General features: G+C 43.9%; 3 protein-coding genes across 3 annotated transcripts; 2 read left to right on the top strand and 1 right to left on the bottom strand.

Annotated features, from left to right (window-relative positions):
* Nucleotides 1-1,321: 1,321 nt before the first annotated feature.
* On the bottom strand, nucleotides 1,322-12,068 carry aars1 (alanyl-tRNA synthetase 1). Its single transcript, XM_053427497.1, has 18 exons — nucleotides 11,727-12,068; nucleotides 11,416-11,561; nucleotides 10,562-10,753; nucleotides 9,953-10,097; nucleotides 9,261-9,406; nucleotides 9,038-9,146; nucleotides 8,331-8,481; nucleotides 7,407-7,531; nucleotides 6,369-6,513; nucleotides 6,107-6,285; nucleotides 5,377-5,490; nucleotides 5,074-5,280; nucleotides 4,789-4,973; nucleotides 3,752-3,860; nucleotides 3,220-3,333; nucleotides 2,924-3,130; nucleotides 2,384-2,497; nucleotides 1,322-2,287 (listed from the first exon to the last, which is right to left on the bottom strand). Exons 1-18 carry the CDS (start codon nucleotides 12,057-12,059, stop codon nucleotides 2,108-2,110), a joined length of 2,901 nt encoding a protein of 966 aa, XP_053283472.1. The 5' UTR covers nucleotides 12,060-12,068; the 3' UTR covers nucleotides 1,322-2,107.
* A 2,672-nt stretch (nucleotides 12,069-14,740) lies between these two features.
* On the top strand, nucleotides 14,741-16,625 carry exosc6 (exosome component 6). The gene is made up of 2 exons (XM_053427498.1): nucleotides 14,741-15,018; nucleotides 15,887-16,625. Exons 1-2 carry the CDS (start codon nucleotides 14,741-14,743, stop codon nucleotides 16,431-16,433), a joined length of 825 nt encoding a protein of 274 aa, XP_053283473.1. The 3' UTR covers nucleotides 16,434-16,625.
* Nucleotides 16,626-17,709: 1,084 nt separating this feature from the next.
* psme3ip1 (proteasome activator subunit 3 interacting protein 1) lies at nucleotides 17,710-24,043 on the top strand. The gene is made up of 7 exons (XM_053426643.1): nucleotides 17,710-17,863; nucleotides 19,445-19,577; nucleotides 19,665-19,763; nucleotides 20,236-20,358; nucleotides 22,631-22,769; nucleotides 23,116-23,198; nucleotides 23,775-24,043. Exons 2-7 carry the CDS (start codon nucleotides 19,451-19,453, stop codon nucleotides 24,026-24,028), a joined length of 825 nt encoding a protein of 274 aa, XP_053282618.1. The 5' UTR covers nucleotides 17,710-17,863; nucleotides 19,445-19,450; the 3' UTR covers nucleotides 24,029-24,043.
* The last annotated feature ends 1,136 nt before the right edge of the window (nucleotides 24,044-25,179 follow it).

The raw sequence follows: 25,179 nt of genomic DNA, 5'->3' as shown, positions 1-25,179 counted from the left end.
ATGCACTTAACCATTCACATGTCATGATGACTGTTCACCCTCTGTTAACATGGAGGAGGCAGGGTTTATGACCTGTACTGCAGCCAACCACCAGGGGGCGATCAAAATGTTTCTCCTAGGAAAAAGTAAAGGTGCTAGTAAATGCACTCTTGTTAGCTTTGGACTGAGTGAAGCTAAGCTAGGCTAACCCTCTCCTGGCTGTAGCTTCACATGTCCTGCACAGACCTAAGAGTTTCAAACTAACGCTAAAAGAAGCAATTTCCCCTAAATGTGAAAATACCATTATAATTATAATGTTGACGGCAGAGTGGAGACGATGGAGATGATTTGGCTTCACTTTTCTCTTCATCCATCTTTATTCACATGGAGGTCATATGGTGCAAGGCCACTGCTAGTTAGCTTAGACACTCATGAAATCTAGTATTAATAATACCGATGTAAAATACAAAGGCGTCAAAATAATGTGTTTATTAGTGAGAGGTACAAATAAATAGAATCTGTTAGCTTTGGACAGAGTGAAGCTAAGCTAAGCTAATCTAACCTTTTGGCTTCATATTCTGTGGCACAGACTGGTTTCAAGCTATAACTGAAAAAAAGTGAATAAGCAAATTCCCCCAAATATCAAACTATATCATCATCATGAATTCATGGAGTTTAGAGAGTTTGTTGTCTCAGTTTGTTTGAAATGTCTCCATCGTGTCCTGATGTCTGAATCCGTCTCATCCCGGCGTGGACGTCTCGTTCTCCAGTGGGACGGACACGTGTGTGTTGACCACATGGTAACATCTGTATGACTAGATCAGACTCTTTGTATCTAATGCTTCTGTAAATAAAAGCTTCATGAAACGTGAGGTTGTGTTTGTGAGTTTTTACCGAAGCAGTTTGGTGTGAAACTTATTGACAAAATCTATACAACATAATAAAAATGTTGACTAACAAACAGTCGGGTGAAACGTCGTCTCCTGGCTGAAAGTACAAATAAATAAAATTGTTAGTTTAAAAAGTATTATTTTAAGTATTTACTTTATATGAAACATACTTTATACTCCATTTATCTGACTTTCAAATACTACTAATACTTTCAAAACAATGGAGAACAAAAGAAAAATAATAAAGAAAATATAAAAATATAATAAAACCAGTTAAAAACAAGAAATTTTAAAGACTTTCCTAAAAAAAAGTTTTAACCAATGATTTTAAAACAGGTAAATTATTTTAGTTGTGATAGTTAAGGTAAATCCAAGGGTTATGAGAGTGCGTGTGTGAGTGTTTGTGTGTGTGTGTGTGTGTGTGTACCGATTTCCAAACACAAATAGACACGTTGAATTTAATCATTGCATTTATTCCATTCCCATTAACGTGACATTTCTTCTAGCTGGAACAGCTACGATGAAAACAGAAACAACATTCTGCACTGAATCAATATTAAATGAGGTTAAACATCGTTGAGACAAGTTTGTGATCATTTTATACAGTGTATGAATTTACTCAATTAAACCTGTTAGTACACATGTCAGATAATCGGCTTTTTATTGCAAAAGCACGACTATCATACAGCTACTGTACGACTTCAACCAATCACAGGAGAGAACTCACACAGGTGGACGGAGCCACTGCTCAGGGATCAGAGGCCGACAAAGGACAGACTGAGTTTGTTTCTAAATGAAGAGGCAGGATGAAGTGTCAGTGAATCAGGAGCTGACTGGGAGTCTGAGGCGTTTCTGTTTCTTCAGCTGAGCTGTGCTGAACCTGCAGGAGGAGAAATCAAGTTCTTTTTTCTTTCCCTCGAGCTTTCAGCGATGACAGACGCGCTAAACGCATTTCATAGATCATCTGTTACCTGTGAGGATCTTTTATATTCAAGCAGTTTCCAGAAATGAATTTTACTCAGCAATGATTCTCCCTATAATATATGAGTGGCTCATTTATTGCGAGCTGAGAGTCAGTGGTCATCTGTCAAATGTCCAGAGAGAGATTCATTTGTTTTCTAAATCGTTTACAAGCGAGGAGCGGGGGGGGGGGATGGAGGGGGGAGGATATGTGATGAATTCTAACTCAGTTAAGACTCTTCCACCGTCACCTTGTTTCCACGACATCTCCTCTCTCCTCAGTTTTCTCCCAGTTTGAGCCGTGCAAACTCGTTGGCCATCTGTAGCGCCTCCTGCAGGCAGTGCATGTTCCTGCCCGTGGCCTGTGCCGACATGTCCTTGCCGCCTCCTTTGCCATCCAGCAGGGGGCACACCTCCTGAACCCACTCACTGGCCTTCAGACCACGCTTGGCCACATCCTGAGGGAGAGGAGGTGATGAAGGTTAATCAGAGAGGAGCCTATTGACTGTAGGTAAAGACAATCTGTGGTCTGAATGAACGAGTGGACGAGTTACCTGAGGAACTTGACACAAGCAGGTGATCCTTCCAGCTTCAGGGTCGATGGTGAAGAGCATGGCAGCGGTCTGAGGGGAGTTCGTCTTCAGCAGCTTCAGTGACTCATTCAGAGCCTGAGGGAGGGGGGAGGGGGGGGGGGGGGGGAGTAGAGGGAGGAAGAGGAGGAGAGAGAATAAATGTAAAGGAAAGAAGGAGGGGGGGGGAGAAACACGGAGGGTAGAAAGAATAACAAGTCTCCTAATCAGCACTATTGATGTCTCAAGGTCAGAACTAATGGGCCACAGCGCTCGTTTGGTCCTGTGGCAACAAAACAAGGAGATAAGCTACGAGGCCGCCGGAGAGAATGTGCGATGCTGCAGACACTAAGTGAATTTTAATAGTGTTTGCACTTTTCATTTGTTTGTCTTCAGGAGGCTGATGAAGTCTTAGAACCTGAGTTATGGATTTACTCTGTGTAGGGTCTTCTCTTACGAGGACCTGTTTGTTTTCAGTCTGGTTTTCAACCCAGTCGATAGATTAGACTCTGCCCCGACTCTCACCTTCGCTGAGGCTCCAGTCTCCATCTCCATTACGAGCAGCGGCTGGTTGGGGCTGCTCTCGATCACCTCCTTCGTCTTCTCCAGGACCCTCTTCTGGATGTCAGCCTTGAAGTTGCGGTCCAGGTCGTCCATGGTCTTCTTCAGGCCCTTCAGGGTTTCCCTCATCTCGTCCTTCTGCCACTGGGAGATCACTGCTGTGCCTATCGACTGCAGAGAAGATGGACGTGAAGCCACAGTCCAGTTTTTCTCTCTTCCGAAGTTTGTCCCGGCACAGATATAGAAACAATGTCTCTTACCTCGGTCATGTCTGCGATCTCTTTCTGAGTGTCCTTGTTCGGGGACGTCTGCTGCTTCACCTTGTCTCCCAGTGTGGACAGAGACTGCAGCAGGGCATCGGCTTTTCTCTGGGCCTGAGGGATGGACAGAGAAACGCAGAAGTGTGAGAGAGGGATGAGGGGAAGAGAGCAAAAACCTCAGGAAGAGGTGAAGACAAAAAAGAAAAAGAAGAGTGGTGGGAGTGAGGCAGAGGAGGAAAAGGCAAAAAGAGAAAGCGGAGGATCAAACAGCGATTGTCTAAAAAGAGTAAAGATTAATTTGTCCTCAGGCCTGAAGAGAAAAATGTTTCTTTCTTTCTCAGAGTTAACGTAAAAAAAACAAGCTTAATTAAAGTTTCATTACCGGAGTGCATGTCCTACCTCAGTCTGAGACACATTTTTAATTTAATTAAGCAGGTTAACACAACTCGACACATGCATTGTGTTAAAATTATGTCTTTTTCTTTAGGCTAAGCTCTTGTCTACCAGTGTGGGTGGATGTGTGTTTCTCCACCTTCTGTGCCTCTGCTCCTGTCACAGCAACAATGCGGCGGATGCCCTTAGCGATGGCCTCCTCTGAGACGATGACAAATGGCGCAGCGTGACCCGAGTTCTGCAGATGGCTGTAGATAGCAGACACCAACAACACATTACCAACAGCGTTTCACAGGAGTGGGCGGCAGATGAAAGGCAGCGCGGCGAGTCGGAGGAGGAGGAGGAGGAGGAGGAGGAACAGGAGCGGCAGAGGAAACATTACAAAGCTACAGCAGCAGGAACAGGGATCGTTTGAAGTTGCTGCACATTTAAAAACACAAAAACTTCTAGAAGCACGACAACAGGTTTATAAAACTTGAGATGCTGCTGGTTGTGAGACTTGCAATCAAACAACTTTGTGTGTTTCTCAGAGTTTGAACATCCTTTCAACACAGCTGGAAAATGTTTGGGACTTTTCCCAGTAATCAAATTTAATGAAAATGTTTGGCTGTAATCGGTGTCGGAGCAGAGACGTCCTGGCTTCAGGTGAATTTCACAGCCGGGAGCAGACACTGTAGAAATCAGTGGAGCTCAGCTCATCGAGAACATGTTCAAGGTCTCGTCTGCACAGGGACGAGATGGATCCGCTGTAAAGACCAGTTCATCCAATCCATGGGTTCAACCTCACACTCCAGAACTGGGCAGGAGTGAAATCGGTTTTCTTCTCACTCAGGAGCAGACTCGTTATTTGTTATGGTCTGTGTTGGTCTGTGTTACATTAAGAACGTTCACAGGAACAACCAGCAGCACTTCAGGTGGAACAATGGACACATTCAAATCAAAGCATTGACAGAACCATAGCAAACTAGATATTATAGAGTAAAGACAACTTATGTATTAAAACATATTATTTAACTGGTGTCCTAGATATTTTTGCAGGACCAGGAGAACTTGAAATCAGGTTTTAAACCCCATCTCCACATGATATTTGCTTTCAGCTAAGTGAACAGAAATGCTGACTGAGCTGGTTTTCATCCTGTGTCACCAGCAAGACAAGAAATAAAGCATCACACTCACGTTCCACCACAGAACTCGATGGAGGTGAGGGAGCCAGCAGCACTGGTGGGCTCGTCCAGTAGGTCCTGAACTGGGATGCCGATGGACACGACTCGGACGGGGTCGGGGTACGTCTCGTCGAACACGGCACGCAGACCCTGAATGGCCTTGGCTTCAGCGAGGGGGGTGTCCATGGTGTACACCGGCTGGATGGTGGATTTGGCAGAAGGGAAAACCATGTGTAAGGTCAGGGTTGACTTCTATTTGCTGGTGAGTGATTATTTTGTGTATTTTCCCCAAACAGACCTTAGCATCTCTTATCATGGCACAAGCGATCTCCTCCGTGCGGCGGACCTCCCCTGTGCTCAGGGCCCCTTTAGCAGTGAAGTCAAAGCGCAGGCGGTCAGCAGCCACCAGGGAACCCCTCTGGTCGGCCTCTCCCAGAACTCCTCTCAGGGCAAAGTTTAGGATGTGTGTGGCGGTGTGGTTGCTCATGATGGGCTTGCGTCGAGCCTGGAGAGAGACCGAGGTGGATGTTTGTCAGAGGAACAACTAAGAGCCGCATTCAGGCAACAAGACAGATCCTGAGAATGAGCAGTGATGCCTCACCTCATCTACTTGTAGGACGACGCTGTCCCCGACCTTCAGCGTTCCATAGACGGTCCCCACGTGGAGGACGTAGCCTCCTCGAACCTGTGTGTTCTTCACCGTGAACTCCATCCTCTGGGAACAGAAGGGAAACCCTGTCAGTGTGGTCAGAAAGCTGGGCTGAGGCTTTGTGCCTTTTGTTCTAGTACTCGAAGATAACATGTACTTGTCTTAAAACTAAAGGCAGAGTTTTTGAATTGCTGGAAGAACGTGTGTGGGAGAACAAAAGGTTTATCATCTCAGATAAGGTTCATCAAATCTTCACATCCTCAGCAGAAATGAGAGGAAGAAAAAAATCAAGAGAGAAAAGACACATTTACTTCATCAGTTCCTTTTAGACAGACAGCGTTCTGGAAACTGTGATATGAATGTGTCTTCATGTCATTCGAGCTCACGGGACAAAGACAAGAACAATTTATCATCTTTTCACTCTTCTTCTGTCAGAAATTAGGTATTTTATTTTTCAGCCTTTGTTTTTGCCTGCAGGCACGATTCTCCACCAGCTTTCAGACGCTGCAGTCCCATTTAAACAACTGCTAACTGCTGACTGCTTTGAAGATAAGATATTATAATTATCTTCTCTCCCCAGTTAAGAGTCAACACAAAGGGATATTGTTCCAGCTTTGGCAAGAACTTGTATTTTTGTACTAGGGGGGTGACCTCACACCTCCACCAGCGACTCTCCACTTACGTCCTCTGTGCTGTCATCCTCCCGGAGCATGAAGCCCTGATCGAATGTCTGTCCGCCCTGCTCAGCATAGAAGGACGTCTGGTCCAGCAGCACGCCGCACTGCTGACCTGTGGTCACCTCATCGCAGAAGGCCCGGTCACGGCGCAGAGCCAGCACTGTAGCAGAGGCCTGATGAAACACTGACAAACAGAACGACGGTCAGAACGTTAGCGTCCTGAAACAAGTGACCTAAAGTCCACCAGTGAAGGTGAACCTCACTCACCATAGCTGCCGCTGTCATCAGAGGTGTATTTGTATTTGAGAGAGTCGTCTGTAGCAGGAACGTTCTTGTTCCTCAGCTCATCGATGGCGTAGATGTCCAACATGATGTGGTCCTGGTCTCCTGCTCCTTTGCCCTGGGACTTCAACTACACACACACAAACTTGTGTTGTTACTCACTCATAACGAGAACGCCACAACATCATCAGTCCAGTAGAATCAAACTTGCAAACTAGAGTGGAAACCTCTTATAGTGATTACATTGAATTAACAGTTAAACCCACGTCTCTCTGGGAATATTACAAATAAACTTTACAAGCTTCATAAGTTGGGAGTGTATTTAACAAACTGGTCACTCAGTCTAAATGACAGGAGGAGGAAACTATGCACAGCAAAAGCAAAGTATCGGAGTAGAACTGCAGTGTTAGCATCTGCACTCATGACGCACTTTGTTAATGTTCGTGTCAAACATCACAATCGAGAAGAAAATTTGTCTTTGACTGCACTATAGTTGTTTGTGCCAGATGAACTGGATTTAATAGTTGTGAAAATGTATTTGAATTCCAGGTCCTCTTCTGAGTAATGTTGCTGATCATGTTCATCCCTTTATGGACGACTTGTGGAATCCATACCACAAAGCACTGAGGCTGATTCTAAAGCAGAGGGAGGCTCTACCAAGGATTAATCAGGTGTTCTTATTAAAAGTGCTTGGTGAGCACATACAGGCTGAAGTTAATGGTGAGGTGTTGTACGAGGCTGCAGTGCTTCAGAAGAGAAATTCATCTTCCTGCTGAATCCAACAACAAGGGATCAGAATAGGGCTGTAAAGTAAATGAGGATTTATCCTAACAGCAGGTGCACGGCTGCTGCTTCTAACTTACAGTGCAATACTGGAGAACGCTGACACAAGGCAAACCCGTGTTCCCACAGGAGCACACACATAACACGGCTCGGTGGAGTTTCCCCTCACAGAGCAAGTCAGGGCCAAATTCAAATAATCAGCGGATATCAGAAGGAGTCCTTCATCCCCGTCTTCCTCACCTGTGCTGCCTTCTTCACCTCCTCAAACTGAGCCAGGTCCACGGCCATGCCTTTCTCCTCTGCGATGAGGGAGGTGAGGTCCAGGGGGAAGCCGTACGTGTCGTAGAGCAGCCACGCCGTGTCGCCTGGACGCACACACAGAGAGAAGATACTGCTTGATATTCAGGACAGGTGTCGGTGTGAAGCAACAGTGCTTGAAGACTCGTGTCCTCCAGTCAAACAGTGAACACACGTTATTGATACAAAGCGGTGCAGTCATGGGTTCTGTCGAGCTCTTTGCAAGGACACCGTCTGTGAGGTCTGTATTTGAAGCGTCTCATTTTGGCTGAGCGCACAAATGATGCGGTCTAACCCTCGGGACAGAGATTTTAATTTTTTTAGAAGTAGATGAAATTCAATACGGTGTCGATGAACAGCCCTGGAGGTCGTTTCTGAGGAAAGCTGGACCTGCATTAGTTTTTATGTCATTTGAATTCATGGTGTGAAATATCAGTCATTCGGGTTTTTAGCCTTTTCTACTTTAAAATTGTATTTTTTTAGCCTGAATAAGAACGATTTGAGACTTCACACGTGACCATCAGATGAATAAAGGAAGAGATTGATCCATAATGTCAACAAAAACAATCAAATTGGATTAAGAGACAAAAACAAACGGACAACACGGATATCGATATTAAGGAGTAAAGGATTTTCAATACCGCAAATATATATATAACACGAATTGTCAATGGTTTCAAATCGATCAGACAGAGGAACACAGAGCGAGAGAGGGGAAGTGATGTAGGAGGTGAGAAATACAGATAAATTATTAGTGTTGAATCAGTGGAGAAATGAACACAACAATGATCTGAGCTCTTGCCACTAAAGTCCGGTGGGACATGTTAATGTGAACTAATATGAGTGATAACATTTCTCTCATTTCACCTGGGATGGTTTTGCTTTCTCCAAGACTCATGATCTTCCTATCGAGGATACGCCGCCCCCTGCTGAGGGTTTTGAGGAACTGCTCCTCCTCCTCATTGATAACGTCCTTCACCATCTCCGGGTCTTTCTTCAACTCCGGGAAAGCATTGCCCTGAAGCAAAGAGGAGAGCAAATCCAAATCAATGATGATGTTGTGTTAAATAATAGAAACTGCTACTATCCCCAACGAATGGTCGTTCATGCACAGCCAAAAAATGCTCACATCGTTATACAACAGTTATTAAGAAGATGAAGTGGTGAAGCTCTGGAACTATTATCATCATCTATAAATCAGTCAAACTACAGCAGATCTTCCATAGTCTTTTCGTTTTTAGCTATGACAGCCAGATTCTAACTACTGTCAAACACAAATAACTAGTATTTAGTATTTGGTCCCCTGAGTGTGAAGCACCACTGGTAAATGATTTGTTTGCTCCCCCCCATTGTCTTCAGAGAGCATAGAGAAGGTAGCGTCCTGTACAGAGCAGCCGACCACACAGTTTAATAAGAACATCTGACTCCATAGAGACGGAGAAACAACAGTTTTAAAACACAACGTTAAATCCGGTTGGTAAGTGAGATTTATATGTAAACGTAAGATGAGGTCTGTTTACCCTTTATGGATCATAGATACACCGACATAAAATCAAGAGGAAATACATTCTCACCAGGGACGTGACCACCACATCCACCAAGGAGGCGAAGAAGCCTTTCTTAGCTCCGAGCTTCTCGTGGGAGTAACGGACTGCACGACGCAGGATCCTCCTCAACACGTAGCTACACATGAAGGAAACACTCGATTACAACACAGTGTTAAAAGTAAACAATCTCTACAGATGCTATATAGATTTATGTTCTTCCACTTTCTGCTCTGAGCTGTCCGTGTCTCACCCTCTTCCTGTGTTGTCAGGTCGACCCCCGTCGGACAAGGCGATGGTGAGGGTGCGGGCGTGGTCAGCCAGCACCCGGTAGGCCATGTCGATACCGTCAGAATCCTCAGCTCCTACTTTACCAGTATAAGGTCGAGCACCAGTTCCCTGGAGAAACAAAAAGGCACAAATTGGGTTGGAACTGTGTTTTTTCCCTTGTGTGCAGCTACAGCCTTCAGTGGAAATTGTTGTGTTTTTATACCAGACATCTTGATATTCGTTCTGTAAATGTTTATGCTTGATCCCTGTTTTGTAAAAAAAAAAAATTAAATTTTAACCCTAGTGTTATTGCATGTCTGCCTCTTGTCTTTTCATATTCTTTTGATTGCCTGACACCAAATTGCCTTCAGGATCGATAAAGTTGTGTTTTAAACCTTTAAACTAAATATTTTAAATAATGTTTTTGCATATATTCTGGCTAATATCTTTATTAGATACTTGGGTTTCTTACATCTTCTCTGGTGGGGAGCATTAAAGCAAAAAACTAAATTCACATGCAAACTATATTTGTCAGATTTTAGCCATAATATTATTAAGCTTCAATTTGTAGCTGCTAAGTTCCTCTGCTGAGGAAAGAGCTGAGTTGAGGGTTTTACTGAGCATTCACATCTTTATACTTTGTTTCAGTTACAGGATTCTCTGTAATGTCCACACCTGCTGAATGGCTTCAAAGTAAGGGACGAAGAGGTCAGTGTCGTAGTTGGACATTTTGTTCTGCAGGACAGACACCAGTCGCTCCAGACCCATCCCTGTGTCGATGCTCTTCTTAGGCAGCGGCTTCAGCTCCGTCTCCGACTCTCTGCACAGCGAAGACATGAGTCACAGACACAGATTGTAAACAACACATAAACGAACCTTTCCAAAGACACAACAATTAAAATGAACAGTAAAACCTGTTTGGAGGGTGTTAACATTTTAATTAGTGGCTGCTCTGCCAATTGTACAAAACAAATTGTGATAAAAAAGGTGTGTCCAAATTCCAGCTTCTCCTGATCTTATAACTGTTGGGTGGTTTATATTTAGGTTTGCTGCTGTGAAACTGACTGAACTGGTTTCAAGCCTGGAGAACAAGCAGCACAGGTGCTAATCATGAGCTGAAACACAATCAGCTGTATGACGACTACAAATACTAGACACTTTTCACTGCATCTGAAGAATTATAACACAAACTTTGACTACAAATGAATCAGTTTAAAATGTGGTTTGGATTATTTATTCCCATCAGCGTCTCTCTCTCTCTCTCTCTCTCTGTGAGTCTGTTACCTGTTGAACTGGATGAACACCAGGTTCCAGATCTCCAGGACGTTGGGATCATCCATGTTCACCAGGTGGGAGGCGTCTCTGCCTCCGATGCGGTCGAAGTGCATCTCGCTGCAGGGGCCGCAGGGACCAGTGTCTCCCATCTCCCAGAAGTTGTCCTTCATGCTGCCGGGCAGGATGCGAGCCTCGTCCATCCTGAGAGAAACAAAAGCACAGAGAGAGAAAACTTCATTAAATAAGTTCTATTCAACATCTAAAAATCTAATCCCTGGAGCCATAAGAATGAGGTTTCTTCTCGTTATTGTAAAATCATCATTGAATCACCAAGAAAAAATGTTTCTTGTAGAGTTAAAACTGATAAGATGAGGTATGAGTTGAGGTGTGAGGTATGAGATGAGGTATGAGATGAGGTGTGAGATGAGGTGTGAGATGAGGTGTGAGATGAAATATGAGGTATGAGATGAGGTGTGAGATGAAATATAAGATGAGGTATGAGATGAGGTATGAGATGAGGTAGGAGACGAGGTATGAGATAAGGTGTGCGATGAGGTATGAGATGAGGTAGGAGACGAGGTATGAGATAAGGTGTGAGATGAGGTAGGAGACGAGGTATGAGATGAGGTATGAGATGAGGTGTGAGATGAAATATGAGATGAGGTGTGAGATGAGGTATGAGATGAGGTATGAGATGAAATATGAGATGAAATATGAGATGAGGTGTGAGAGGAGGTGTGAGATGAAAACAAGTGGAGATAAAAAGATCATCTTCTCAGCTGTTGTTTTATGAAGTTCACAGAACTGCAGTATATATATAGTAGCTACTTTGCAGCGCTCATGCATCCTCAAGCTGGTCTTACCCCAAATCGATCCAGATCTGTTTGCACTCCAGGTCGGGCTCCAGGCCGGCTCCTTCGTCGCCCCCAAAGTAGGTGACGTAGAGACGGTCTATTGAAATACCAAACGTCTTGGTCAGCAGCTCCAAGGCCATTTGACAGGCGAGGTGCTGCAGAGGCAGGTGAGGAGATAACGTTAGAGCATCGGACCATGTGACCAAATCCAAATTAAGTTTATTACAATCAATACCAATCTCAACAAGTATCAGTCTGATTACAATTGTGTAAAAGGTGAAACAGAAGTGACGAAGCTGGAAAGGATGACGACACGATACCTTGAAGTAGTCGCCAAAGGACCAGGACCCCAGCATCTCGAAGAAGGTGTGGTGGTAGACGTCTTTCCCCACATCGTCCAGGTCATTGTGTTTGCCTCCTGCACGGATACACTTCTGGGTGTTGGCGGCACGACGCAGCCTGGCCATAGGGTGGGAGGGATCGATGGTGTTGAGGAAGATGGGCTTGAACTGGTTCATGCCAGCGTTGGCGAACAGCAGCGTGGGGTCGTCCATCGGGATGACGGCCGACGAGTGGACGTACTGGTGCTCATAGCCCCGGAAGAAGTCAATGAACTTCTCACGGATCTCGGCTGCACTCAAAGAGGAATCCATTCTGAATCAGCTTTATGGTTAAAAGAAGAAGAAAGTAAAAATCAGTAAGAAAGACAGACAAATTCTTAAGTGTTTGAAATGTTGAAAATCTAAATTGTGCGTCTTATTTTGTCTGAAACCCAAACAGAAAAAGAAAAACCATTTGGACCTCAAATCTGAAATTCGCTCAATTACTTTCCCGTCAACCGACTTCCTCTGCTGACCACTGCCCTTCCATCAAGTGTCTGTGTTCTAACAAGCCGTCTGAGCAGAGATATTCTACTCTGTGATTTCCCTTCTAACAAACTGGCCTCTGGCTCCTCTCATAAACCAGCAGCAGCTCAGGAATCCTGTGAGGCCTGTGAAGCGTTTCTTGCAGCGATGCACTATAATCAAACTGACAATGAGTTTTGGTTCTGACTGACAACACAGTGTTGTAATATTACTGCAGTATTGCATCAGGGAATCATTCAGCTTGCGGTTGATCTCCAAGCTTTTGAATCTTAAATGGAGAAAAACGACCTGGGGGCTTGAATGCTGCAATGCTGCTCAAACAAGTTGTTTGGTGAGATGGAGTTTTAGTGCCGATCCCCTGAGAGCTGCCTTTAGAGACAGGCCTGAATGAACAGCAGGAAAAGTGCAACTTGCAGTCGAAGGGAAATCAAAAACAATTCTGATAATCAATCAATACCTGAACTTATTAATCAGGTCAAATGACAAGCGTTGCTGTTCCCATTCAGAAGAACTAAGAATTTCCTCTTTATATTATTGTAAACGTTTAGCTTTTAAAATTCAATCTTTAGTAACATTCTGTCAAGACATTAAAATGTATTTTATTTGTGTCTCCTGGGTCCCCCCCCCCCCCCCCCAGTTTCCCTGTGTGCCTTGGTGTTTGGCTTTTATTTTTCTATTTCAGAGATGGAAGAAGTCTGAGTGAAAATCTCACTGAAACATTGCTTGTGATTGATTTTTTTAACCTCATTTGTCACGTATATAACCACAAACACTCCTGAATGATTTAAACCACTTTGTATTTGTTGTCTTGGAACAAACCACTATAACCACAGCGTCAGCAAGAACAGAATGCTTCCCTATTATTATTAATGGCAGCAGAAATGAATTCCCATCAGCGCACTGGTTTATGAACGGGCTACCGGCTCTCTGGGGCCGACACACGGACGGTAAACAGGTGCCGTCCCCATCCTGACTACCCAACCACCCTGATGGCAACCAGAGGAAGTGGAGACATTGGGGTGATGGGATGGAAACTTCTGCCTCTGCAATGAACAGACTGTGTCGTAAAGATGAAACTCAATTCAGTGTGATTATGATGAGTATTGTATATTATATGTCTTAGAGATAAACTGAATTTCAATCCTGTCTATGTCCTGAATTCAGAAGTGACAATAAAGTAGATTGATAGCTGTCTTTTCAAATCTGTAAAGTGTCTCTGTCCATTGTTAAAGGCGCTACACAAATACAATTACTATTGGAAGTCAACACAAAATAGGATCCAATACGTGACAACAGGAGATTAGCTGAGAATTATACAGGTTTAAAGGTTGCAAATAAAAATCACAGCTCTGACAAATGATGAAACTACTCATTAGTATATGACTCAATATTCAGATTAATCAATTGAGCATTGGTTTGTTTTGTTTAGAAGAAAACATCCCACATCTGAACTTGATGGAAGCAACAGAAACAGACTAACACAGGTAATAAGCATCAAACTGTCATTTCTCTCCTGCAGACTCAGCAGCTCGGGTGTAAATAATCACAACTACAAATAGAAAATGTCTCCTCTCGTGTGAGAAGACATCATTAATCTGAGTCTGCTTCTGAGAACCAGCTCTTTGAATCGTTAAACCACCAGCTGACTGAGAACTGCTGTGAACTGAGGCAACTAGCTTGACAAGCTGACGTTAGCCAGCTCTAAGTTCGCTGACCCTGCGGCAGCTGCACCCCGGAGGAGACGTGTCCGCTCGGCCTGTGACAGAAACACACTTTATTAACCCGTAACGAGGAGGTGATGGATCCCAGCGGCGGGTCCGAGGCGGGTGATACTCACAGAAGTCGCTTTTTGTGTCAGGATGAGTCGCTGTTAGCCCCGGTTAGCTCCACGCTGCACGACCAGGAGGAGACAGCACACTGACCGAGGACACGCCCAAGCTCGCCACCTATTGGTCTAGCACGCCTACACGTCGGGAAGGCTCTATTCCCATTGGACGAGCGGGTTGTCAATCAGAGCCAAGCCCGCCACTGCTGCAGGAGTTACTTCCCCTGATCGGCTGATGCAATGGAAAAGACACGAGTCTCAATACATGTTGTATTTAATCAAGAAATATGATATAACAGTTTATATCTGTTAAATATTAATGAGTTGAATTTAGTTTTTTGTCGCTAATTATTTATAGTTTAAAATGTATACGTGTATATGTAGAAATCTTAGTCATCATAAGACGTATCACATCGTTTCCTTGTAATAAATTGTGAAGTATTTATGATGATAAATAATAATTATCACAAACACGCAGGTTTAATTTATTTCCATCGCTGATGTTATTTCATTCAGAGCCACCTCCACGATCTGGCGGAACTAATTATCTGCGTGTCGTGTTTCTGGTAGGACGGGTTTTCATGCCGGACCCGCGCACACGCTGTTGTTACTGTGAAGTGTGTTCGTCTCTCTGCTCCGCATCATGCCGACCGACACCAAACGTGTTCGCGGCCCGGAGGCGTCTCAGAGCCCGTCTCTGTTTGTGAGCAAGCCCGCGGCCGCTCCTCCGTCCCTCGGCACCCGAGCGGACGGCCGGCGCTGGGGTCAGGTGGACGTCCGGCCCTTGTTCGTCCGGTGCGGGCTGGTGAGCCAGGCCAAGGGCTCCGCGTACCTGGAGGCTGGAAGCACCAAGCTGCTGTGCGGCGTGTACGGCCCCAAAGAGACTGAGAGGAAGGACGAGACCGACATGAAGTGTGGAAGGTCTGGAGCCACTCATCCATTTGTTCAACAGACAGTTACACACTTTTAAAAGGCGTGAAATCCAGTGAGCCGCAGCCTAACGTGGTCTTGTGTGATCTGAAAGTTTCATTAAAGTGAGAACATGTTTGTTCTGAAACTTGTATCTAAAACCTAAAGAATGCAACAATTATCAATATAACTAGATTATTCAAAGTTATAGTTATGTTTGTATTGTTTTAATATTTGACTGCTTTTATAAAAATGCCCAGTAATGATGAAAAAGCCATTAGTGTAGTAGGTGCTGAAGTGATAGTAGTAAAAGTATCATAAGCTGCTGTACTTTAAAATAAATCTATATATAACAGTATATTCAAAAGTCTAAAAAGAACTTGACCTCTGCTATGTACATATTGAGGATTTATCAAGTTAAATTATCCCAATTTCTCCCAGCAATGCTCAAACTTAGAGAAATCAACTGTCCGTTTCAGATTCAAAAAGGCCCATTTCATTTGTTCACTTGTATTTGACGTGATATCACCTTTTTGCACACGTCTGAGTTATAGTTGTCATAAATTGTTCTTTTATCCAGTTTTAAACCACATTTTAACAATGTAATCACTAGAGTGTGGTTGCTTTTAGCTGTATATTCTAAATAAATACAGGATTTTAATCATTGAACACCTGCATTAGAGGAATAAGCTGAACAAACATCCCTGCGTCCCCCCGCTTTCAGATCCCGAGACCTCTGTGCACAGCTCCCATGATTTAATGTAACCTCACCATGTCTTTGTTTTGATTGAGAGACCACTAGTCATCCATTCACATCACTACAATGTGTTTTGACTGTGATTTGTAATGTATCAACCTCTGTGTTTCTCTGTTTGTCCAGATTAACCACCGACATGCGTTTCGCTCCGTTCTCCTGCCCAGAGAGGGGCTCCTGGATTCAGGGGAGCCAGGACAAAGACTTATCCCAGATGTTGCATGAGAGTCTGCAGCCGGCGGTGTGCCTCCAGAAATACCCGCGCTCTCAGATCGAGGTCAACGTGATGGTTCTCGAGAACAGCGGCTCAGTTCTGGCCCATGCGATCACGTGTGCTTCCCTCGCTCTGGCAGACGCAGGGATTGAGATGTACGATCTGGTGCTCGGCTGCTCCATCCGGCAGGACGGCGACTCTTATGTGGTCGACCCGTCTTACACGGAGCAGAACAGCTGCAGCTCAGTCGACAGCGACAATCAGGGAAATCTGACTGTTGCTTTCCTCCCGAGTCTGAACCAGATTTCTGGGCTGCAGTCGGATGGAGAAATGACTGAAGAGACTCTGACAGCAGGGGTTCGGACCTGCATCGAGGGATGTTACAAACTGTACCCGGTCATCCAACAAGCTCTGGCCAAGGCTGTACGCAGGGCTGCCCCCCCACCCTCAGAGAGCTGAGAGACTCATTAACTGCTTGGTTCATAGTTTTTGATATTTACTGCTGGAGCACACGTTTGAAAATTAAATTGACATTGATCATGTGGGATATTTTCTGAATGTTTTGTCATCATGTAAAGTACTGAGTGAAAGAACAACAAGAAAATAAACATACTTTTTGCAAATTAAAATAATTCATGAACATTCATAATACATGGAGTTGTTACTCTGCTGTTATCTTTGCTGCAGGTTCAAGTTGAATATGTGTTTAAAGTCATTAGAAACTAGACTCTGAAACAATGGTGCTGTTCCCTGAAGCTGTACTACAGACTCTGATTTAGCCAATTTAACACTTTCTTTAGCCAAAACAGGTTAAGTAGAAGTTCAAATGACTAGATTACTTTCTTCTGGATTAATTTCCAGTCATAAAAGAAGCTCCAAGCTCTTTAACGCAAACAACCCACAATGAAATAAAGTAGATTAAGGCATCTTGGTTCTGTAGGGGTCAAATTGAGTCTGGTTCAGGGGCAACTCAGGGTTCAGTATCTTCAGGACACTTTGGCGTGCCTGTGGGGGACTGGGATCAAACCACCGACCTTCTGGTTTGAGGACAACTGCTCTGTCCCCTCCACGAGAGACGGCAAACTATGGTCACATAATAGTCCAGAACTGAAGAAGGTCAGGTTCAAATATACGATGGACCACAAACAAATCAAGATATGTGTGTAACTTCTGCCTCAATATCCAAACATTTTTACAAAAGTAAAGAAATAAATGACATCCGATGCTTTTACTGCGTAATGAAAAAAAAGCAACAACCTAATGCTTTGTTACGGAGCTCTGCTTCAATACTGTTATACCATGAACTGTTTCTGGAAAGGATGTGCTCGGTATATTTACTGTCATATCTCAAGATTCAACAACTTTATTGTCATTTCACCAGCCTGCTTCCTAGAAGTAGGTGTAACTATAATAAATATAACAGTTATAAACACTATCTCTGCGCCCACATGTTATTTAATTAAGTTAATGTCCACTGCAGGTTTGGTTATAACTATAAATTTAAGAAAGTGTAAGTAAAACAGTCAGCAGAGTAGAGCAGAGATTCATCAGGGAATAATAAAGGTGCTATAATATTTTTACATCTGAGTAAATTTCAGAAAAGTACATTTCAGAATAGAAATTATTTAAAAACCTGAAACCATAAATGATCCGCAGCTAATGGATCGATCGCTGAACTGAGCTCTTAGTTCTTTCCTGTGTGTTTTATTTACACACGAACGTGCAGCACGTGTCTTTTTCTTTTAATGGATCAAATTCCCTCGATGCAGCAGAACCCAAAATAAAACCGAGTCGGAACTAAAAGTGTCGCATCGCCAAAAACCGCGTCGGGCCGGTTTCGCGGTGACTCACAACGCCATTGATCTGGAGCCGTAACATCACACAGGCTGGTGAGTGTCACACATGAGAAACACACACACACACACGAAATCAATCAGTCCCGAGATGGAACCAAAGTCTGCGCGTCTGGGAAACGTCCAGATCGCATCCCGAGCTGCGGCGGTAACCGTTAGCTCTGATGCTAGTGCAGCTAGCGTTAGCGGACGGTCGTAGCCCCATCAGGCTCCTTCGTGTTCTCCTATTAGCTCAACGGCCAAATCCCCAGAACAACCACACACACCCACACCCACTGGGGCTGCTCTACAACACAGTAACACACGTGTTGTGTCACTGTTGTGTCGTCAGCCGTGTGTCTTCCACATGCTAACCGGCTGTGGCTGACGCAGGTGCAGCTGCCAGCCCCCTGAGATCAACGTCCACGAGTGAATGAACAGCTGCAAAGTTCACGTTCAACCCGATCGTCACGTCGTGTGTCGTCTCTTTGTGTTGTTCCTTCATTAAATTCATGTAATCTTTCAGTCACTTGCGATGGCGACATGTGACCGGTAGAGGGAGCCAAACCCTCACAGCCGGAGTCCTACAACATTGTTATAACATCCATAAATATGAAACGATATTTAATATGAGATACAGAGGCTAAAATCACTTCTTAAAACCCATTTTTATAGACTTGCTTTTATGTTATCGTTTTCTTTTCACCTTTTACTTTTTATTGTCATATTACTGCTTTTATTGGTTCCAAGTTTCCACGTGACACAGTTGCTCTTTATTTATTCATTTCATTTGAACTCTTGACCTAAACGTTGTTTTCCAGCCTCCTGGTCACATCCTGCTGATTGTTATTCCTCTTATGTTTCCTTTGTAAACTCTCTTTTTAAAAGTGCTATAAATTACATTGTTTTATTATAATTATACTATTATAAGATAAAAAAAGATAATCCTTCTTTAGTCCCACAATGGGGACATTTGCAATATCACAGTAGCAAGAGTCAAAAATAAGCATCAGTAATTAATAATAAGGAACATGTAATTACTGATTGATTAATTAATGGTCGAAGCCGTGCTTGACTCATGTGCCTTTTTTATTAACAGATTTCTGCAGCGAGCAAAATGTGATGAGCAAGCAAAATTAATTCAAGAAGTGATAAGATGAAATTAAAGGCGGCTGCATCAATCATGGATTTGTTTTGCAGTAAAATGAGAAAAAAATCATTAGACTACATTTGATATTTATTAGATTGATGTGGGATCCACAATCAAACATTGTAGACGTTCATAAATTTGATAGAAAAAGGGAAAATGTCAGAGATTTAAATTTTTTTTTAATTCTAAAATTATAGCTTCTTTTACTCGTTTTCTCCTGCTCTAATTGTTTTATTATTAATTTGAATTCACGTTGATCCCAGTTAGTATTGAACAGTGAACACAGATGAGTAATGGCTTTGTGCAGGAGTCAATAGCTGTGTGTTTACAGGGTTTGGCTCCTGGGACATAAGCTGAGTTTTAATGGATCAGATTGATCAGCTGAGCTACATCGAGTCGATTGAATCCACACATTTTCATCTTTGCTTCCCAGAGGAATAACCATTGACAAATCTAAGCTTTGAATGTTTGTCTGTTTGTGTTTGCAGGTTGAAATGGAAGGGGGAGGGGCACCGGCTGTCGACCTGAGCAGGAAGTTTGTGTCCGAAACTGAGCTTGATGAGAAAAGAAAGCAAAGACAGGAAGAGTGGGACAAAGTGAGGAAACCCGACGATCCAGAGGGTGAGGACACACGTCCATCTACACACACATTCAAAACTGACCAAAGCTCCAAATCACCATCCTGATATGTGTCCATGTCTTCTCCAGAGGCTCCGGAGGAGGCGTACGACTCTCGAACCCTCTTCGAGCGGCTGCAGGAGCAGAAAGACAAGAAGCAGGAGGAATATGAGGAGCAGTTCAAATTCAGTGGGTCTTTGTTGATCTGTTTCTCTGCTGCTTTCAGGACTTTTATCTCCTAGTTTTCATCCAGGTTTCACCCAACAGATATGTACCTGATCACTCAAATCACTGTGGGAGGTGATCTGGTCCTCGGCCCCAGCTCTCACTGTCTCCAAGTCCAGACACATTATTTGTTTCATTTTGCTATATTAATGACTGTGCTACAGATTAATTATTTTCCTGTATTTCACTTCCAGTTGCCGATCTGCAGCTGTGTAAATCCACATCCCATCATTCCTTTATATAATTGGGACAAAAACAAGCTCTCGCTCAGTTAAAGCAGTAAAAATCACACGTCTGACAAATGTTCAGCTGCTGTTCAAGATTTGTCTTTTCACGTGAAGGTTACTCGAGTATTAATTTTGAAACCTACTATTATGGTTTGATGTCTGAAAAAAAAATGCATGTGTTGAGAGCATGTTTGTTTCCATGGTGACAGGGAACATGGTGAGAGGATTGGATGACGACGAGAGCAGCTTCCTGGACGAGGTCTCCCGGCAACAGAGCCTGGTGGAGAAGCAACGCAGGGACGAGGAGAAGAAGGAGCTGCTGGAATACAGAATATCCTTCAAGTGTTGGTCTCAATATATTCATCTTTCATTCTCCATTTTTGAGTTACGATAGATCAGATGTATAAATGAGCACAGAGATGTAGGTGAAGTCACAGCAGTGGAATTATCATTTGTCTTGATTATTTAGTCCATGAAATCCCACTTGTCTGGAGACCAGTGTAGGAATTCAGCTCGGACATCTCATCATGTTGGAATAAAGCTGCAGCTCAAACCCCATTCCAGTCTTAATGCCGCGAAGGTGACGATTGTGCCTGATGGCGCAAATACTACACATACCAAGGAAGGTATTGGAAGCACTCTGCCGCCATCTAGTGGTCAGAGTGGAAAATACGTACTAGCCCCTTGGGACTCTGCAGCAAAGTTATTTCGAGGTATTAAGCTGTATTTGAAATACTGTGATGATGGAACAATATTGGTTGTACAGAAACATATGTTGTTTTTCAATTTCAAGCAAAAGCAGCTTCAATGTACATACCAGAGACTGGAAAATTTGTTAAATTAAGGTTAGGCCCCATTATGCCTAATGTCGCTAATTTGCCTCATACCTTAAGTTTATATCTACTGTATATGCTATATTGAAATTAACAATCTCCAATTAATTTAGCATCTGTATGACAGCCAAAAACACAAATAATATTTTTTTTATATAATTGGAACTTAATTCAGGCATTAGGGGGTTAACACTTTGAGGCGGTGTCCACACGTCAACCTCTTTAGAAATCCTCTGTGTGACCAGTGTGCATGGACTTTAAATCAAACAGACACAAAAATGTTGGTCCGGTGAGAAGTGGCTTTGTAGATCCTACAAGAGGCCGGACATGACGTATGACTCTACTGCAGGAAAGTGTTTTTGTTGACACTGGCTCTGGAATCCTGTTGATTTACCAAGTTGAGATCTTCGTCAGTTTCTTCTACTTTTATCGCTCCTCTCTTATCATCCTGAGATATTTTTATTATTCCAGTTTGTGTGTTCCTGTAGTGTGTTAGAATCGTCATCAACACGCCCACTTGCTCGCTGTGCATTTTACGGGACATTTGCCTGCTGTTTTCTCACTTTGACTCACTTGGACATTTTCCAGATATTAGAAAATATCGTTTATGTTCTCACCTACAGCCCCTCTAGAGCATTTCAGTCAAATGTCCTGATTCCAGTGCAGGTCTGACCGTAGCACCACTTTCTAGCTGGTTTCAGGTCATTCTCTTCACTTCAGGCTTCCCCCCCCCAGTTGCAGCACAAGCATGTTGCTTATATGTGAGTTTCTTCATGCGTGATAAGCAGCTTTCCAAGTGTTGGCAGAGTCAGGCTAGTTTTCCAGCACAGACGAGCCCCTGCTGGGACTGCATCATGCATACATCACACACGCACGCGTCACGTTCACACACACGCGTCATGTTCACACACACGTCATGTTCACATACACCTCTTATGTACATCCTGGCTCATGTGTGAACAGGAAACAGTGAAGGCATTTCTTTGTGTTGCAGCTCGTCTGAGCTTTTACAACATATGTCTTTAGGATTTATGAATTTTCTTTTGTAGGATAATCAGATTGTAACTTATTTTTGTTTGATTTTATTTATGCAGATTGACCTTATGTTCAATAACATACTTCTATCAGACAAAAGGAAATTCTTGCTTTACGTTGTTGGTATTTCCCTCTTGGTCCATGTCGCATGTTGCTTTCAGCTCTTTGTGGGTCTCATCTGCCCCCCCCCCCCCCCCGTCACTCCTCCTCTGTGTTTGCAGACAGACTCGTTTCTGACAGTTTGTCTGTGGATGAAGGGACTGGGTTGTCGTGGAAACTGAATCAAGGGCTGGTAACTACGGTGATGATTTAAAGCAGTCACTTTCTGCTGGTAACACAAAGTCCGTTCAGGTGGGAAAACATCTGTAGCTCACATGCACCGAGTTCCCCGGCTTCGTCCTCCACCTGTGTGATTCTTCTTCTTCTTTGTCTCTCGACCCGGTTTCACGTCTCCTGAGCTCTGTCCATCTCCTGGTCTTGTTTTAGCCTCTTTATCTATGTCGCTCTCTCATCCCTCCCTCTCTAACTCGGTTTCTGTGCCTCGCTGCTTTTCTTAGCCTCTCAGAACTGTGTCACTTATTCTCCCAGAGCACCGATTAGCAGAGTTAATGGTTCCTCCTGAAGGGAGGCCAAACTGTTACTCGCTGAATTGACTGCGGCTAAATGGGTCCTAAGTTTCCAGATGCTCTGTTCCCTCTCCATTATGGTTGATTCATCTTAACTCTGCACCGTCACAGCGCTCTAGTGAAGAAGGCGTCGACTGAAACACGCAAAGAACCTGAAAAGAAGGTAGCGCCTAAACATTCAGGACCAGAGCAGAGGACCAGTCACCTGTCTCAAGCCCATTTATTGGCTGGAGCTGTAAAGAGGCGCAGGTACACTCACATTGAGATTCCTGTTTTTTGTTCACGTGATGAAATGTATATTTCGCTATAATTTAAGTAGTATAATCCAGAAACATCTGGAGAGGCCCTGCTGTGTGGTTGCAGTATAGCACATTAACTCAGCCTCCTCCATGTTAATCTAAGTACATGGTCAATTTTTTGTGCAGCAGGAGGAAAAGCAGAAGCATCTTCCTTCTTTATTTAAATCAAAATCAAATGCTGAGACTCGCTAAACCCTGTATTAAACTTGAAACAACAACATGAGCTCTATCGGGCTCAAACAATGACATGTTGTTTTAAATCTTCCTCCAAATCTCTCTGTTTTTCTCTCTCCCAGTTCCTCCCAGTCGTCAGACACCAGTAAGAGACAGAAGGTGGAAATCACAGCAGCAACGACAGGAAACGGAGACAGACACACAGGTGGGCAGCAGCCTGAGGACCAACAGGACGAGGGTCTGTCTCAGGCTGACACAAACGGAAAAGCTACACAAACTCACATAACTCACTGCTCAGCTGATAGATGGAGCAAGTGCAGTCTGTCACAGACACTGGAAACTGACCCTGGAACCCCAGTGACTTCACACACTTTACAGTCAGTGCAAAATTAGCATTTACTCAACAATCTCCTAATGAAAAAACATTTAAATCGGCTAGAGCCACAATCTTTATTTCGCTCTGCACCAAGCTGCACACACTCATAGACGTCAGTGCCCTAAATCTGCCTGATTCCTTTCAACCAGATCCTTCTAATGTAAGTGGTTCTTTCTTGGCTCAAGAAGTTTTCTTTGAAATCCATCCCGTTGTTTTTACGTAATCCTGCTGATAAACAAAGCAGCCCCCAAACGGACAGAGGCAAAAAAACATAACCTCCTTGGCTGAGGTAATATTCACACAGTTACACCATCTTCTTCACTCATTTCCATCCTTGACCTTTTTTTTTACAGACGAGCCTGTGTGCATGTGTGCGTGACGCTGACAGTGTGTTGTGTTGTTCAGAACAGGAGGCAGGAGGAGCAGGGGGAGCTGAAGACCAACAAACCGTCCCCGACCTGACGTCCACGACGCCCTCGGCTCCCCAGGGCTCCGGCCAGGGCGTCCTACACCTGCCGTCCGCCGCCGTGTGCGTCGGCGTTTTACCGGGAATGTGGGTTTACTCTGGCAGCAGCGACTCTGACAGCAGCTCGGACAGCGAAGGTAGCGTGGACCCAATCATGTTGCCGTACCCCCGGCTCAACAGGGCTTACAGATAGACACACACACAAACACAGACAAACACACACACACACACAGCCTTTGAAGCTTGTTTACCTGCCTGTAGGATGTTTAAAAGTCAGAAAAGGTAACCTCACATAAGAAATGTACACAAACACACACACACACACACACAGAGTAAAGGTCATGCACACACATATTGTTACAGAGGAACACACAAAACAGAGGCAACACAACTTCATATCATGTTAAAGTCAAACACACACACACACACACACACAGACACACACATGTTCAGTATTCCTGTTGTTTTCACAGCTGTGAGTTCAACTGTCTCTTTGTCTCCGGACACAGTTCAGCCCAGTAAACAAAATTCAGTAACATTCAAAACCTTTTTATAATTTGAATTAACTATACTAATATCTATTTGTGTTTCTTTCCTATTGTGGCTCTCAAACGTGACACCGCCGCCCTTCCTATCCCTTAATCACGTCTCACGCAGTTTAAGCCGAGCAACCAATCCCGCACTCTGACGACATCCTGCCCCAACCCCCCCACCCCACACCCCCCCACCCCCCCTCCCGTCCCAAGCCACAGCGACTGCAAGTTGTGCTATTGGCTGAGGGAACAGTGATTGACAGCTGTGGAGCGAGGAAGAGACTGTGACACATGACCCAGAGGAGAGAAGGAAGGACGCGCTTCTTTCTCTCTTCGGGTTCAATGCAAAGTTTGAGAAAATGTTCGTGTGTGTGTTTGTGTGATGTGACGTGTTTTTCCCGTCAGTCTTTTGTTGGAAAGATGCTGGAATGTTTTCTGTCGTCTCGGCTTTGTGTTGTTGGTTAAAGTCTGAGCAGAGAGAAATTAATAAAGAGCTTTCCCTTGTTCTGTGTGTTTACTGTGTCCATGAACGTGTGAGACAGAGACAACTGCAGAGACACTTCCCTAAATGTTTCTTGTTTTTTTACTTTATAAACATCCAAGAATTCCCTGGGAAATTGGTGCATCCATCTTGCAATGTTATGGAAAGTGTTCGAATTAATTCCTGGATCCACTTTCCTGTGTGTTTACACCTGATTCAATTACGGTGTTAAGTTTGATCAGGCTTGATATTTGCCTATGTCAGAAAAGTAGAAAGCTAAAATGTTGCCACCAGAGGCTGATGGGAATTTTATTGGTTGGATGTATTTAG

Source organism: Pleuronectes platessa, chromosome 7 (assembly GCF_947347685.1).
Source record: "Pleuronectes platessa chromosome 7, fPlePla1.1, whole genome shotgun sequence".
Taxonomy (NCBI): domain Eukaryota; kingdom Metazoa; phylum Chordata; class Actinopteri; order Pleuronectiformes; family Pleuronectidae; genus Pleuronectes; species Pleuronectes platessa.
Note: the sequence above shows the minus strand (reverse complement) of the source record. Positions and strands in the feature narration are given on the sequence as shown.

What these genes read in the sequence shown, in the direction of transcription:
- aars1 (XM_053427497.1), bottom strand. Translation starts at nt 12,059, where the DNA reads ATGGATTCCTCTTTGAGTGCAGCCGAGATCCGTGAGAAGTTCATTGAC. An exon ending in AGAAAGCAAAACCATCCCAG is followed by an intron (nt 7,532 to 8,330) that starts GTGAAATGAGAG and finishes GTGTGCGTCCAG; the next exon opens with GCGACACGGCGTGGCTGCTC. An exon ending in CCATGATAAGAGATGCTAAG is followed by an intron (nt 4,974 to 5,073) that starts GTCTGTTTGGGG and finishes TCCACCATCCAG; the next exon opens with CCGGTGTACACCATGGACAC.
- exosc6 (XM_053427498.1), top strand. Translation starts at nt 14,741, where the DNA reads ATGCCGACCGACACCAAACGTGTTCGCGGCCCGGAGGCGTCTCAGAGC. An exon ending in ACCGACATGAAGTGTGGAAG is followed by an intron (nt 15,019 to 15,886) that starts GTCTGGAGCCAC and finishes CTGTTTGTCCAG; the next exon opens with ATTAACCACCGACATGCGTT.
- psme3ip1 (XM_053426643.1), top strand. Translation starts at nt 19,451, where the DNA reads ATGGAAGGGGGAGGGGCACCGGCTGTCGACCTGAGCAGGAAGTTTGTG. An exon ending in GGAGCTGTAAAGAGGCGCAG is followed by an intron (nt 22,770 to 23,115) that starts GTACACTCACAT and finishes TCTCTCTCCCAG; the next exon opens with TTCCTCCCAGTCGTCAGACA. An exon ending in AAACGGAGACAGACACACAG is followed by an intron (nt 23,199 to 23,774) that starts GTGGGCAGCAGC and finishes TGTGTTGTTCAG; the next exon opens with AACAGGAGGCAGGAGGAGCA.